The sequence below is a fragment of the Bubalus bubalis genome, chromosome 6, assembly GCF_019923935.1.
Source record: "Bubalus bubalis isolate 160015118507 breed Murrah chromosome 6, NDDB_SH_1, whole genome shotgun sequence".
NCBI lineage: Eukaryota > Metazoa > Chordata > Mammalia > Artiodactyla > Bovidae > Bubalus > Bubalus bubalis.
The window spans coordinates 93,755,080-93,771,786 of record NC_059162.1 but is presented as its reverse complement, the minus strand read 5'-3'; the positions used below and the strand labels follow the sequence as shown (position 1 = coordinate 93,771,786).

The window sequence follows — 16,707 nt, the reverse complement described above, 5'->3', positions numbered from 1 at the left end:
TTTAAAATAATCTGTTGGCTTACAATCTCAGAGATCAATTTCTGAAGTTTTTTTGTCCTCTGATCTTAAAACATAGCCACTTGGTTATGCTTCTTGGGAAGCTTCTTGGGAAAATTTCAATTTTCTACTTGGCAGCTGCTGTTGCTGCTGCTAAGTTCTTTAGTCGTGTCCAGCTCTCTGCGACCCCATAGACGGCAGCCCACCAGGCTCCCCCGTCCCTGGGATTCTCCAGGCAAGAACACTGGAGTGGGTTGCCATTTCCTTCTCCAATGCATGAAAGTGAAAAGTGAAAGTGAAGTCGCTCAGTCGTGTCCTACTCTTTGCGACCCCATGGATTGCAGCCTACCAGGCTCCTCTGTCCATGGGATTTTCCAGGCAAGAGTACTGGAGTGGGGTGCCATTACCTTCTCAGTAGTTAATTTCTCAAACTATAGTTGTGTTGAATTGTGGTGTTAAGAGCATTGTAATGAGCTGTTGTTTTTCAGTCATTAAGTAGTGTCTGACTTTGCGACCCCATGGATTGCAGCACGTCAGGTTTCCCCATCCTTCACCATCTCCGGGGGCTTGCTCAAACTCACGTCCATTGAATCAGTGATGCCATCCAACCGTCTCATCCTCTGTCACCCGCTTCTCCACCTGCCCTTAGTCTTTCCCAGCATCAGGGTCTTTTCCAGTGAGTCAGCTCTCTGCATCAGCTGGCCAAAGTATTAGAGCTTTAGCATCAGTTCTTCCAATGGATATTCAGGATTAATTTCCTTTAGGATTGACTGGTTTGATCTCCTTGCGGTCCAAGGGACTCTCAAGAGTCTTCTTCATCGCCACAATTCAAAAGCATTGATTCTTCGGTGCTCAGTCTTCTTTATGGTCCAACTCTCACATCTCCACATGACTACTGGAAAAATCATAGCTTTGACTATACGGACAGCAAAGTGATGTCTCCACTTTTTAATACGCTGTCTAGGTTTGTCATAGCTTTTCTTCCAAAGAGCAAGCGTCTTTTAATTTGTAGCCGCAGTCACGATCCACAGTGGTTTTGGAGCCCAAGAAAATAAAATCTGTCACTGTTTCTATTTTTTCCCCATCTATTTGCCATAAAGTGATGGGACCGGATACCATGATCTTAGTTATTTGAACTTTGAGTTTTAAGCTAGCTTTTTCACTCTCCACTATTCACCCTCATCAAGAGATTCTTTAGTTCCTCTTTGCTTTCTGCTATTAAAGTGGTATCATCTGCATATCTGAGGTTGTTGATATTTCTTCTGGCAGTCTTGATTGTCTGGCTAGTGATTCATCCAGCCTGGCCTTTCCTATGATGTACTCTGCATAAAGAAGTTAAATAAGCAGGTTGACAACAGGCAGCCTTTATGTACTCCTTTCCCAATTTTGAACCAGTCTGTTGTTCCGTGCCCAGTTCTAACTGTTGCTTCTTGACCCGCATACAGGTTTCTCGGGAGACAGGTTAAGCCATCTGGTTTTCTGTTTAAGAATTTTTCACAGTTGGTTCTGATCCTCAGAGTCAGAGGCTTTAGCTTACTTAGTCAATGAAGCAGAAGGTGTTTTTCTGGAATTCTCTTGCTTTGTCTATGATCCAAAAGATGTTGGCAATTTGTACTCTGATTCCTTTGCCTTTTCTAAATCCAGCTTGTACATCTGGAAGTTCTTGGTTCACGTACTGTTGAAGCCGGAGCTTAAAGGATTTTGAACATTACCTTGCTAGCCTGTGAAATGAGTGCAATTGTACAGTACTTTGAACATTCTTTGGCATTGCCTTTCTTTTGGATTGGAATGAAAACTGACCTTTTCCAGTGCTGTGGCCACTGCCGAGTTTTCCAATTTTGCTGGCATATTGAGTGCAGCACCTTAAAAGCATCATCTTTTAGGATTTTAAATAGCTCTGCTGGAATTCCAGCACCTCCACTAGCTTTGTTTGTAGTAATGCTTCCTAAGGCCTATTTGACTTCACACTCCATGTCTGGCTATGGAATAGTAACCACATCATTGTGGTTATCTGGGTCATTAAGACCTTTTTGTATAGTTTTTTTGTTTATCCGTGCCACCTCTTTTTAATCTCTTCTGCTTCTGTTAGGTCCTTGCCATCTGTTTTCTTTATTGTGCCCATCTTTGCATGAATTATTCCCTTGGTATCTCCAAGTTTCTTGAAGAAATCTCTTGTCTTTCCCCTTCTGTTGTTTTCCTCTGTTTCTTTACATTGCTCACTTAAGAAGACTTTCTTATCTCTCCTTGCTGTTCTCTGGAACTCTTCATTAAGTTGGGTATATCTTTCCCTTTCTTCTTTGTCTTTCACATCTCTTCTTTTCTCAGCTATTTGTAAGGCCTCCTCAGAGAACCACTTTGAGTTCTTGCATTTCTTTCTCTTTGGGATGGTTTTGGTAACTGCCTCCAATACAATGTTTCGAACCTATTATGTAGCTTACTAGCTATATGACAAGAGTAGTTTTACTTCACATTTATTTAACTCGGTTAATTATGAATGAATGCTTTCATAGAATTTATGAGTTTAGATGAGATAATACATGTATGTTAAGTGCCTAGTATTCATATAGTTTCCTGTGAACTTGAGCAAGTCATTTAACAATCCAAATTCAATTTCCTCTGATAGAAAATAAGGTAATATAGCCCCAGTTCTCCCTATACCACAGAGTTATTTTGATAATGGGAAGCCTCTGAAAATGTAAATTGGTAATCATGGTAACTAGGTAGATTAATTATACCTAGTAGAAGGAGAGGTGATTGCTCTCACTTTATCTTTAACAGGACCTCATCTCTTGTTTCAGTTATGTAAGATACAGGATACTTATTGGCCATAAAAACTGGATTAGTAAAATTTGCACTGCTGGGAACACCTTTCTACCTGTATGAAGTTCTCTCTGATAGGGATTAATGAGTTCTCAAAAAAATAAATCTTGACAGGGAACTAAGGAGATTCTTGTTGCCTGGTATGAAAGGGAAAATAAAGTAAGATTGTCGGGAACCAACCCTGGAAAGTGGAAATAAGGTGCTGGAAATTGGCATGGCCAATTTTTGGTGGCCTAGTTTGATTCCCTGGAGCTGGGGCTGTGCTTACTTTTATGGTTAAACTGTGTATTTTGATCTTTCCTGGCTTGCATAGCAAACCAATGAAAGCAGCTGGTATGATTATTATTCCACACATAAGGGTAGTAAAAAAACAGAAGTGAAAGCCCAGAATTCCCAGTCTTTGTTTATTTCACCTGCTATATTGCCTCTTCAAACAGAAATAGCAGATGTTACTAATCTAAACACCAATGTTATGTGTTTGTGGATAGGAATTTTGCCTAAGAACAGCCTAGGTTTTTTTTTTTTTTTTCCCTCCTATATATTTGCTTCCCTGGTGGCTCAGCAGTAAAGAATCTGCCTGCAGTGCAGGAGATGGACATGTGGGTTTGATCCCTGGGTCAGGAAGATCCTCTGGAGGAGGGTATGGCAACCCACTCCAGTATTTTTGCCAGGAAAATCCCATGGACAGAGGAGCCTGGCCGGCTACAGTCCATGGAGTCACACAGAGAGAATGCACTGGTCATAGTAAACACCCTTTTTCAACAATACAAGAGATGACTTTACACATGGATATCACCAAATGGTCAGTACTGAAATCAGATTGATTACATTCTTTGTAGCTAAAGATGGAAAAACTATATATAGTCAGCAAAAACAAGACCTGAAGCTGACTTTTGGCTCAAATCATCAGCTCCTTATAGCAAAATTCAGGTTTAAAATGAAAAAATTAGGGAAAACCACTAGGCCATTCATGTATGACCTAAATCAAATCTCTGATGATAATATGGTAGAGATGATGAATAGATTCAAGGGATTAGATCTGGTAGACAGAGTGCCTGAAGAACTATAGACAGAGGTTCATAACACTGTACAGGAGGTGGTGACCAAAACCATCCCAAAGAAAAAGAAATGCAAGAAGGCAAAATGGTTGTCTAAGGAGGCTTTACAAATAGCTGAGGAAAGAAAAGATGTGAAAAGCAAGAGAGAAAGGGAAATGTATAACCAACTGAATGCAGAGTTCCAGATAATAGCAAGAAGAGACAAGAAGGCCTTCTTCAATGAACAATGCAAAGAAATAGAGGAAGACAACAGAAGGGGAAAGACTAGAAATCTCTTCAGGAAAATTGGAAATATCAAAGGAATATTTCATCCAAAGATGGGCACAATCAAGGACTGAAATGAGAGAAGCAGAAGAGATTAAGACGAGATGGCAAGAATACACAAAGAACTATACCAAAAAAATATTTTAATGACCTGGATAATCACGATGGTATGGTCACTCACCCAGAGCTAGACATTCTGGAGTGTGAAGTCAAGTGGGCCTTAGGAAGCACTGCTGCCAATAAAGCTAGTGGCAGTGCTGGAATTCCAGCAAAGCTATTTAAAATCCTAAAAGATGATGCTATTAAAGTGCTACACTCATTATGCCAGCAAATTTGGAAAACTCAGCAGTGGCCACAAGACTGGAAAAGATCAATCTTCAATACTAAACAATGTTCAGACTACCAGCCAATTGCACTCATTTCCCATGCTAGTAAGGTTATGCTCAAAATCCTTTAAGTTAGGCTTCAGTAGTACGTGAACCAAGAACTACCAGATATTCAAGCTAGACTTAGAAGAAGACAGAGGAACTAGAGATGAAATTGCCAACGTTTGCTGGATCATAGAGAAAGCAAGAGAATTGCAGAAAAGTATCTACCTCTGTTTCATTGACTATGCTAAAGCCTTCAGCTGTGGATCATAACAAGCTGTGGAAAACTCTTCATGAGATGGAAATACCAGACCATCTTACCTGTCTCCTGAGAAACATGTATGTGAGTCAAGAAGCAACAGTTAGAACATTATGTGGAAGACTGACGTTTCAAAATTAAGAAAGGAGTATGATAAGGCTGTTTATTGTCACCCCATTTATTTAACTTGTTTGCATAGCTCATTATGTGAAGTGCCGGGTTGGATGAGTTATAAGCTGGAATCAAGATTGCCTGAAAAAATAGCAATAATTTCAGATATGCAGGTAATATGACTTTAATGGCTGAAAGAGAAGAGGAACTAAAGAGTCTCTTGATGAGGGTGAAAGAGGAGAGTGAAAAAGCCAGCTTAAAACTCAGTATTAAAAAAGCTAAGATCATGGCACCTGGTCCAGTTACTTCTTGGCAAATAGAAGGGGAAAAGGTGGAGTAATGACAGATTTCCTCTTCTTGGGCTCTAAAATCACTACAGATGGTGACTGCAGCCATGAAGTTAGAAGACGATTGCTTCTTGGCAGGAAAGCTAAGGGCTTCCCAGGTGGCACTAGTGGTAAAGAACCTGTCTCCCATTGCCGGAGACTAAGAGACTTGGGTTCGATCCCTGGGTTGGGAAGATCCTCTGGAGAAGGGCATGGCAACCCACTCCAGTACCCTGGAGAAGGGTATGGCAATGCACTCCAGTATTCTTGCCTGAGAATACTATGGACAAAAGGAGCCTGGAAGGCTACAGTCCATGGGGTCGCAAAGAGTCAGACACCAGTTGGTGACTGAACAACAACAATATTGACTCTTTAAACAGAAATAGCAGATGTTACTGGTCTAAACACCCATGTTGTATGATATTTTGAACAGAAATTTTGCCTAAAGACAGCTTAGATTTTTTTTCCCCTGCTATGTATTTGCTTCCCCAGTGTCTTAGCAGTAAAGAATCCTCCTGCAGTGCAGGAAACATGGGACATGTGGGTTCTCTCCCTGGGTCAGACATGACTAAAGAGACTGGGCATGTATATATTTGCTATATAGTCTTGGCTAAAAATGTTTGTTCTCAGTCAGCAATTTAACTTTCCTTATTTTTGACAGACATGTTCATCTCTTTCTTGCTTTTGAATGGGGTCTCCACACCCAGCTTTCTCAATTGCATTTTCCTTTGAAGTTTTTAGGACTTCCCTGGTGGCTCAGACGGTAAAGTGTCTGCCTACAACGCGCGAGACCCAGGTTCAGTCCCTGGGTTGGAAAGATCCTCTGGAGAAGGAAGTGGTAACCCACTCCAGTACCCTTGCCTGGAAAATCCCATGGATGGAGGAACCTCGTAGACTACACCATGGGGTCACAAAGAGTCGGACACAACTGAGTGACTTCACTTTGAAGTTTTTAGTGTTGTATTAATATGGTTTCCTGACCACAGTGTTGGTCACTATTGGTTTACTTCCTTTATACTGTGATCCTAAGTAATTTAGTATGTTCTTTTTCCTGCAGGTTTTTTGTGCTTCCTGCTGTAGCCTGAAATGTAAACTGTTATACATGGATAGAAAGGAAGCTAGAGTATGTGTAATCTGCCATTCAGTGCTAATGAATGGTAAGTATTAAAACAGGTTGAATTCACAGTTACTGAGACAGAACAAGAGAATGCCAGTGAAAAAACTCCTGATTTGTCCTGCCTTGCTCTTCAAGTCGCTCACCTTCTCAAATGTTGTAACTTTAACAGAAAAATTTGAAAATATCTTAGTATTTCAGAATTCCTGTGCCTAGTTTAATGAATAATTGCTAAATTCAGGTAAGTTTTGCAGGAAGAATGGAAATTTTTGTGGAAATCTGGTGCTACATGGCTATTAATGTTCCTGTGAAGTAACTGGAATGGGAGTGGGGAGGGGGCTCTTGACCACTAAATTGATGAAATATTGAAACTGGGCTGAGGTTTTCCTTTCGAGGGAAGAATTCTCTTTCTAGGGAATACCTTAATGACTGAATGTATTCTTATTAACACCATGGGTCACTCATCTTGTGAAAAATAAATATTTTTAGCATCTAGGATCAAAGAAAATTGCATTTTTCTATCATTTATCACCTTAGTACCACTTAGATTTGTTATGAGGATAATGATTTTGAATTTACTTATATGGTCAAAGAATGTGGCCAGGAAAAGGTAAATATAGCTTATCCTGTGTTCACCTTTTGCAGGACTGGAAATAAATCCAAGGGCATTTTAGTTAAAACCGAACAAACCAACCAACCCCAGAGTATTCTTGTAAAAAGATAAAATTGATCAGACTATTTGGTGTTTTCTGTTTGAGTGCATCTTTGTACAGTTGCCAGAACAGTTACTAATAGACATGAAATGTTGGCATTAGATACCAGTGCTGCTTACGCCAGGATAGTGTGTCTCCTGGAGGCTGAAACTTATCTGCTCAAAGCCCCTCCTGCTCTTTGTGTCTGCATTGCTCATAGTGATGTTTTCCTGTTGCTGGCTTATTAACCTATTGCATGTTATTTAATCTGATCTTTTCTGATTTCCTATGATCCACCCAGTTTCCTCCCATTTCTGAATTCTTATAATTTTGATCAAATATGAATTCATTCTCTTTACTCTTAAGGGTCATTTTTCAGATGGTGGTTATTTCACTCAGTGATCATTTCATTTTCAGATATTTATTCACAGATAATAGCATGCTGCTTAATTACAGTACCCAATACCTCTTTTATTTGATGAGGTCTTCCAACTTGATAGCTTGTTTTTTTAACTTGGCATAGCTAAAGATGAAGGAAATGGCAGAGGATTCATATGGAATACTTACTTTTTTTATTAAGCCAAGGATGCCCTTAACAGGGGATCCTAAATTCTTCTCTTCCTGGTTTTTCCAGCATCTTTCCTCTCGCATGGCTTAGCCTGGTCTTTTACTGAATATTTAATTTGATGCTTTTCAGTGTTCCCTGTCCCTTTTTCCCTTTCTCCTTTTCTCTTCCTTCCCTCTTCCTGCCAGTGCTTTCAAAAGAACATAATTGTTGTTTCTAGCTTTGTCCTGCAGTTTGGAGGCAACAAGTATTCAAAATCTTATGGATCATTCTTTGATGCAGAATGAGATTTTTTTTTAAATGCTCCAAAAATTGGGTGATTTTATTCCTGAGCGTGTGATATTACCTGAACCTAGATAATAAAATTTATATATTTCATTTCTGTAGCATCTTTCATCCTATTTACTTTGAAGACAGTAGTTGATATGTCAGTAATTAGTTAGTAAAATTATGGAGTATATAGAACCTTAACACATTTGTGATCATTCATACTGGTTGATGGCACTTATATGATATTGGCACATTTTCATTTTCAAATGGGTCCTGTGCTTTTGAGACACACCAGAGATGTGAAATGGTTGTTCTTGCTGTATACTTTTACACAGGGTAATGATTGTACAAAAGCAAAATTCACAGAAATGTTAAGATGTTTTCTTCTGAGCTTTAGGCTTCAGAATTTTTCAAATGAGATTTTACTTCAGCTGAGAAGAGCCTAAAAATCTAGAAATGAAACAAAAAATATCGTACAACAGAGTTTTGCTCTTTTGGCCCCTGAGTTTTTTTTTGTTTTTTTTTTAATGCATTAAATATTAAACCTGCCCCGCCACCAGAAATGTCTAAATGCTATCCCAACTGTAAATCTTTAATAAGTTTAAAATTATTTTACTCCCTCTTAAGAGAATGTGTGGTCCTCTGTAAAGGAGCCAGGAGCCTATCATTAACCTCAAGACTAGTCTGCTATCAGTCTGTATCAGAAGTATCATGTAATTCCTATTTGTTGCTTCCGAATAGTTTAATTAACTACATGGTCTCCTTTACTGAATAAAATCACCTATCTCCTTAATACCTTTATTAGCTGGAAGAAAGACATACAATGAGTGTTAATGAGGAGGAACTACATTATTTATCCAATATTGTGGAGGTCTTGATGTCCATATTTTGCAATCCATTCACATTGATTGTGTCTGTATTTGCTTTAGCTCAAGCCTGGGAGAACATGATGAGTGCCTCAAGCCAGAGCCCTAACCCTAACAATCCTGCTGAATACTGTTCTACTATCCCTCCCTTGCAGCAAGCTCAGGCCTCAGGAGCCCTGAGCTCTCCACCTCCCACTGTGATGGTACCTGTGGGAGTTTTAAAGCACCCTGGAGCAGAAGGTAGGGGATCATGTGCTATTCTTTCTCTTTTTCCTCACCAAGTTCCCCTGAAAAGGTGCTGATGTGATTTTACATCACAAGTCTTTAACACACTGCAGATAAGTCCCTTGGGTGGTTATTAAAGTGGAAGAACAGGTGAGAAATGTCTTGAGACTATTTCTGGGCAAATAAGGAATAATATTGTATTGCCTGATATTTTGGAGGCACCTCTAAAAATATGCCAATACCCTCTTCCCACTTAAGAATGGAGTAATTACTTTGTTTTTACTTGAAAAGAGTTGAAGAATTTGAAGTCAGCCTGAAAAATTCTTTGTAGGACTTTAAGAAGTGATAAAAATGAGAATTCTTTTTTCTGAATAGCCCATTCTAGTATTGATTTTTGGAATATATATTGCCATTGAAAAAAATCTATCCATATAAAAATATGAAAATACTGTGTTAGGTGCACAGATCTTTTAAAAATCAAACTTTAATTCTGATGATATCGTATGATAGATGGAAAATTATAGACTCAACTTAGTTTATTATATCTTTATGATAATAGTATTATTAGATGAAAGGCACTTTGTTAAGTTCAGGGGATTATGAATAGCAAAAATAGCAATTATTTATTTCTTTAAAATGATCCTGTCAGTAAGTCTCCCTTGATAATTAAACTCTGTCTTCTTTCACTAATTTTATAACTTTTTTGTCTAGCAATATTCCCTTCCCCTTGCTAAATAGCCCTCCTCCCCTTTTGAAGATCAAAAACTTCTATTGACATTATCATTCTTTTCCCCATTTCCTCCTCTTTTCAGATCATCCCTTAGTCATTCTCGTGTTTTTATGAGCTCAGGTTTTCTTTCTTAAAATCTTTATCCTCTTTACATCTTTTGTTGTTTTTGTTGTTCTTCCCTAGTCTCTCTTTGTTTTCACTGTTTGAATTGATTTTCAAAACTGGATTTGAAGAGATCATTTTTCCGGACTCAGTTTTCCAGCTTTTCCCCATCCTTTTACTAAAATGCAGACTTCTTTCACACTGCCAGATCAGTCTTTTTCTTTCTCAGCTACACTTCAGCCAAAGATCTGGTCAGTTTGCTTCCCAGTTCTTTCATATCTGTGCCAGCTCTTCTTTTATTAGTTAATGATTCTTCAACATTCTTCAGGGCATCTTTTGCCCTTTCAAAATGCTGTATCACTTTTCCAGATAGATACTTTATTCCTACAGAAACTTCATACTTTCTGGAGATGTGGACGTCTATTTCTAGATATTTTTTCCCTGATGTTTATTTCCTATGCACTTCAAACATTTTCCTTAGTTTATCTGTTTGTGTTAACAGGACACAGTATGTGACAATCATAGGCGTATTTAATATTTTAAAGCAAAGTGTTTTAAATCTTTAAAACTATCTTCAAAGATTATAGATTTAAGGGATTATAGAAGTAAGGAATATATTTAAATGTGTATTTTATTAACTGATAACCACTTTTATGCAGTCACAATTATGTTTATAATTATAAAATGCTAAATAGTGGCTTCTTTGTACATCTGAAATTGGTGACCTTCTCTTCTTGGTGTTAGAAACCCTACCAATGTCACAGTGATGCCTGTTTTATTTTTCTGGCTCCTCAAGTGGCTCAGCCCAGAGAGCAGAGGCGAGTTTGGTTTGCTGATGGGATCTTGCCTAATGGAGAAGTTGCTGATGCAGCCAAATTAACCATGAATGGAACTTCCTCTGCAGGAACCCTGGCTGTGGCACACGACCCAGTCAAGCCAGCAGCTACCAGTCCTCTACCAGCAGAGGTAAGAAAATAAAACAACAACTAAAAGTGAGTACTTTCTTTTCTCAGCATTGTGCTGCCTCTGTCTTGCCTATTTCTGGATTGAGTGACCTTTCTGTGGAACCCTGTAGACTTTTGATACAGTTTCATGTGTGTGTGCGTGTGTGTGCCTGCTTGTGTGTGCATTTAGGGGTAAAATAAATGTGGCAAAATCAGTTGTTCTTGTTGCTCTATATTTGGAAATTTTTTCAGGAGAAAGATTCTTAGAAAGGTTGTTCTTGGGTGAGCTCAGCCTACCACTGTAGCTAGAGGTTGTGCTGAAGGGAATCTTGGTCCCTTGGTACATATATACATGTGTGTTCAGTAGCTCAGCCATGTCTGACACTGTGACCCCATGGACTGGAGCCTGCCAGGGTCCTCTGTCCATGGAATTCTCCAGGTAAGAATACTGGAGGTGGTTGCCATGCCCTCCTCCAGGGGATCTTCTCTATCCAGGGATTGAACCTACATCTCCTGCATCTCTTGCATTGCAGGCAGATTCTTTTGCTGTCAAGGCACCAGGGAAACCCTGGTCCTGTGATACACAAGCTTTTTAAAAGCATATTCCCCAGGTTCTGTGATAGCCTCCAAGAAGTTGCCGTGGTGAGGAAGGGCCAGGAAATAGGAAGATGGCTGAGGAGTTAATCTCTCCCTTTGTCTTCAGTCTGAGTATCTCTACTTTTTTCTGGTCTGCCTGTAGTGTTTCCATGTAAGAGTTTTAAAAAGGGATTCTAAAGCTTAAAAATAAGTTGAAAATCCACTGACTTAATGGGTGAAAGATTAGTTTATCTGAGGAGACGAGCTCATACTGTGTGGTCACATTTACTTTGTCTCTATAGGATACACTGGTCACATTTGGAGGTTTATTTTCAGAAGGGGACAAATATTATCTTCATTTTTTTTTTGAGTCCATGAAAGAATAGAGCCACCTAGGACCGTAATTAGAAAGTATACCTATAGGATTGTTTATACAGTGGGTCCCGATCTTATTTCTATTTTCCCATTTAATATGGTGGTCAAGATTATAATAAGGTGATTAATTCCAGCTATGTGTGTTTGTCTTTTTTTTTTTTTTAGGTAAAGTAAGAGGATCAGAATTTGGATAATGTTGCTACTTTTCAAGTTTTTATGGTTACTATTTATATTTATGTTCAGTAATATTTTTCTAGAAATTTACATGATTTTTGGATTTGGTTGTAGTTGAAATTACATGTTATTAAGATTAAATTTATTGACATACAGAGCTAAATTTCCTTTTTGGTGAAAGTACAGTAAACCATGTCACTGTCTTCAAGTATTTCTAAGTCTATTTGGGGGGATTTTTCTATGGCTGTAGAGGACAATAGCAAGAATTATGACTGTTTCTTCTTTGTATCTATACAATGACTTTGTCAAGAAAATTTATTTTTTCTACAGTTGTTTATGTGGAAAAACTTCAAACCCACAGAAGAGCTGCAAGAATAGTACAGTGGACGCTTATATACTCTTCATCCATATTCACCCGTTGTTGCCATTTTGCCACATTTACTTTACTCCTACACACACATACTTTTTTTTTTGAGGAACCATTTGAGGATTAGTTGCAGTTTGTCACTTTAATACTTCAGCTTATGTTTCCTGAGAACAAGTCATTTTTTTTTTTAACTTAAGTACAATTACATGAGAAACAAATTTAACATATAATTCTATTATCAAGCGTATCGTTCATATTCAGATTTCTCCAGTTGTTCCATGATGTTCTTATTCTTTCATTTACACATATGTATGTGTATATATTTTATATATATAATTTTGTATTAAAATATTTTTAAAAAATTAGGATTCCATCAAGGATCACAGTTCTATTTAGTTCTTATGTTTCTTTGATTTTCTTTCATTGAGAACAGTTCTTCCGCTTTTTTTTTTGTCTTTCACATCATTAATATTTTTGAAGCTTTTAGGCCATATTTGGTATAAAATCCTTAATTTGTGTTTGTTTTTGCCCTCATAAATGGTTTCAGATTAAATATTTTCAGCAAGAATGATACTATCATAAGTGATGGTCATTTTTTACTGGAACACATCGAGAAGTATCAATTTATAATTGGTTAAATTGATGTCTCTTGTGTATGACCACTGCAAAAGTAGCTTTTCCTCTTTGCAATTAAAAAGTAAAATGAGGGTGATACTTTGAGACTCTTGGTGTCCTGTTCTATAGTCTTTCAGCCAATGATCTTACTGCCCTTTGAGACAATCTTACCTGAATCAGTGATAACTATAGTGATTATACAGTAAAGATTGTAGTGTTTTTCTTTCTGTGAAACTTATATGATAGGTTCTTAAAACATAAATTTTTTGAATGAATGAGCTAGCTCTAGTGAATGACTGTTTTAGTGAAACAAAGTTTAGGTCATTAAGAGAAACTAAAACAAGTTAGCTTTTCTGTGCTCTCACATGGTTCAATACTCTATTTTAATGTTTGTCTGATAAAATGAAGGGAAACAAATACTTTAAGGCCAGAGTTGAATAAATTTTTTTCATTTTTATGATCTAGTAGAGTGCCTAGCACTTATTTAAAAGATGCTCAGTAAATGAAACAAATTTCTTTTCATAGATATTTAAGTAGAGGCCAGATAACTACTTCTTATAATATTGAAAGGTGGATTTATCCATCATTAAATAACAAGTTGAATTAGGTTACTTTATTTCTTGTATTAGCCCTTTAGATCAATAATGTTTAGCCAATAAAATTTTTCAAATTTCATTATAGGGTGGTGTACTGAGAACACTGCAAAATTTTTAGCAAAAACCCACTAAAAACTTATAGTCCTAAAGTATAGTTAATATAGACAAAAATATGTTAACACCTGGGTGTTTTTTTTAATAATTTTAATCTTTATTCAAGTATTTTATATATATATATATATAGTGAAGTACTTAAGGAGCATTAATCTTTAGGATAACATTGATGAACATACATATATGTGTGTGTCTCTCTCTATATACATATGAACACACACACACATGTAACCACCACCCAGGTAAAGATACACATATTTCTGTCACCATAGAAGTTTCCTTCATGCCCTTTTTCTGTCAATACCTTCCCCCTTCCCCGCCCCCCCACCCTGGAAAATAAACATTATTCTGACTTGTATCACCACAGATTTGTTTTGTCTGTTTTTGAATTTCATATAAATGGAAAAATATAGTATATAATGTTTTGTGTCTAGCTTCTTAAACTGTAATTAATGAGATTTATCCATGGTGTGTGCATCAAGAGTAAATATTTTTTTTATTGCTGAGTAATGTTCCATCATATGGCTATGCCACAATTTATCTGTTTTCCTATTAATAGGCATTTGGATTGTTTCCATATTTGGGCTATTTGAGTAAAGCTGGTATAAACATTTTTAAACATGTTAAACAGTTTTTATGTGCTTTTCCTTTAACTCTTCTAAAGCTTTCTTTTTTAACAGTTGAAGTATTAGTGATTCACAGTGTTGTATTATATATAGCAAAGTGTACAACAAAGTGATTCATTTATGCATATTATATATTTATATATTCTTTTTCATATTCTTTTCCATTATAGATTATTACAAGATACTGACTATACAGTAGGAACTTGCTGTTTGTCTATCTTATATAAACTAGTGTGTATATGTTAATCCCAAACTCCTAATTTATCACCTCCCCCTTTCCCCTTTAGGGAAAGTTTGTTTTCTAAGTCTGTGACTCTATTTCTGGTTTATAAATAAGTTTATTTGTATTACTGTTTTTAGATTCCATATATAAATACGTGACATTTGTCTTTCTCACTTACTTCGTTTAGTATGATAATGTCTAGGTCTATCCAAGTTGCTACAAATGGCATTATTTCATCCTTTTTTTATGGCTGAGTAATATTCCTGTGTGTGTGTGTGTGTGTGTGTACGTACACAGGTGCGCATGTGTGCATGATTCTTTGATACCCCATGGACTATGGCCCACCAGACTCCTCTGTCCATGGGATTTTCCAGGCAAGAATACTGAAGTGGGTTGCCATTTCCTCCTCCAGGGATCTCCCTGACCCAGGGATCGAACCCATGTCTCTTATGTCTCCTGCATTGGCAGACGGGTTCTTTACCACTAGCACCAGTGGGAAGCCCTATGTGTGTGTGTATGTGTGTGTATATATGTACCTTCTTTATCCATTCATCTGTTAGTGGATGCTTAGGTTGCTTCTGTGTCATGTCTTGGCTACTGTAAATAGTGCTTAAAGCTTCTGTCTCTTGCTTAAGTTGTGAAGAATATAGAGAGTAGAGCATCATTTTAATAGCTCTCTGAGCATATTCTATTAAATTGTTAATTAAGTGGATTTAAACCCACTCAAGATGTATTCTGCAATATTATACTTTATTAAGTTTAGTTAATGTGATCTTCATGTTGATGCAAAGAAAAAGAACTTGAAGTTTAATTTCATTACAAAGTAAATGAAAACTAGGTTATTAAAGTTAATTTTTTAAATTATAGTATAATATATATAACATAAAATTTGCCTTTTTAACCATTTTAAATTACATTTACATTGTTGTATAACCATCACCCCAATTCTCAAAGTTACTTTGAAAAAGCCTATCACTAAGACTTTAAGTATTAAGATCCAAATGTGTAAATGTTCAGAAAGTATGAGATAATATTGAAATTTTGTTTCTGTTGCCACTGCTGGTTTAAAAAATATTTTTCTTTTATGGTAAAAAAAACCTTGGTAAAGGAACCTTTCTTTCATTACTATGATTTGATGATGCCAAAAGGAGAAACTACAACTGTAAACATTTGCACATTTTCATTCATAGTTTAAACCCAGCCCTTGAGACTCACAGGTTAATGAGTATCTTATGCTGTGTTTCAAAAAGTATGAATTTGAAGTTTTCACTTAAATTCCCATTTGTAGTCTTGACTATATCCTGCCAAATTCTTGAACCCTCTGTAATACTGTCTGTGCCAATTTACTTTTCCTAGACGAATATTTCTCTATTCTCTGGAAGTATAACTCAGGTCGGAAGTCCTGTTGGCAGTGCAATGAACCTTATTCCTGAAGATGGCCTTCCTCCCATTCTCATCTCCACTGGGGTAAAAGGAGGTATGTAGACTTAGATGTTTAAACAGGGATAGTTATACATGCAAAATGTTGCCTTCCAATTGAGGGAATGAGAGCGAATTCAAGTAATAACCTCCTTTCTCTTTTCTAGCAACAAAAAAGTGATTATTTAGTGCCAGGGAAAGCACTGTTGCTGTTAGTGATTGTTTTAGAGAATATATTTATGTTTTTATGTTATAATTTCATTTGTTGAAAGGCTATATTATTTTTAATTGTAATATAAATGTAGCTTATTGGCAGTTCTTTCTTTATATTCCAAAGCATATAATACTCTGTGAAGAGTTGCTCATAGTTCTAGGATTGACCCATGTTATACAGTCAGTATATTCATTTAACTTTTTGTTTTGAGTAGAATACACATTCAGAAATGTATATATAATAAGTGGAGAGCACAGAACATAAGTACCAATTTTCTGTTAAAAAATATTTTTAGTGAGCCCTGGTAAGACGCTAAGTTACTACTCAGTCAAAAGAATGCTTATCTTTATGTGAAATTTTCTTGTTGATAGATCCAGATCAGCATCCAGTCAGTACCTTTTCAGGAGTTGGTTTTTTCCAATAGTCTTTCCTCACTTTTATCCTAAGCTTTTACCTTGTCTCCTTGCCTTCAGTTTTTCTCACCTTTATTTAATCTTGCACATTGGTGCCAGTTATCTTTTATTTTTTTTAAGTACAGTTGATTTACAATGTGTTAATTTCTGGTGTACAGCAAAGTAATTCAGTTATACATGTGTTTGTGTGTATATATATGTATGTGTGTGTGAGCGTGTATATGTATATATATACTTTCTGATGTATTTTCCATTATGATTTGTAACAGGACATTGAATATAGT

The 16,707-nt window shown here is 36.7% G+C and overlaps 1 protein-coding gene across 4 annotated transcripts in view; it reads left to right on the top strand.

Annotated features, from left to right (window-relative positions):
• The window catches only part of ZFYVE9 (zinc finger FYVE-type containing 9), a 110,386-nt gene that overhangs the window by 43,470 nt on the left and 50,209 nt on the right, over positions 1 to 16,707 (top strand). For 2 of the 4 annotated variants that reach the window (XM_025288763.3, XM_025288760.3), the window contains 4 exons: positions 6,261 to 6,360; positions 8,774 to 8,950; positions 10,564 to 10,733; positions 15,734 to 15,854. In XM_025288763.3, the coding sequence (XP_025144548.3) occupies positions 6,261 to 6,360; positions 8,774 to 8,950; positions 10,564 to 10,733; positions 15,734 to 15,854 (568 nt within the window). The remainder of the gene's footprint in view (positions 1 to 6,260; positions 6,361 to 8,773; positions 8,951 to 10,563; positions 10,734 to 15,733; positions 15,855 to 16,707) is intronic. The other 2 variants (XM_025288761.3, XM_025288762.3) reach the window with 2 other exon arrangements.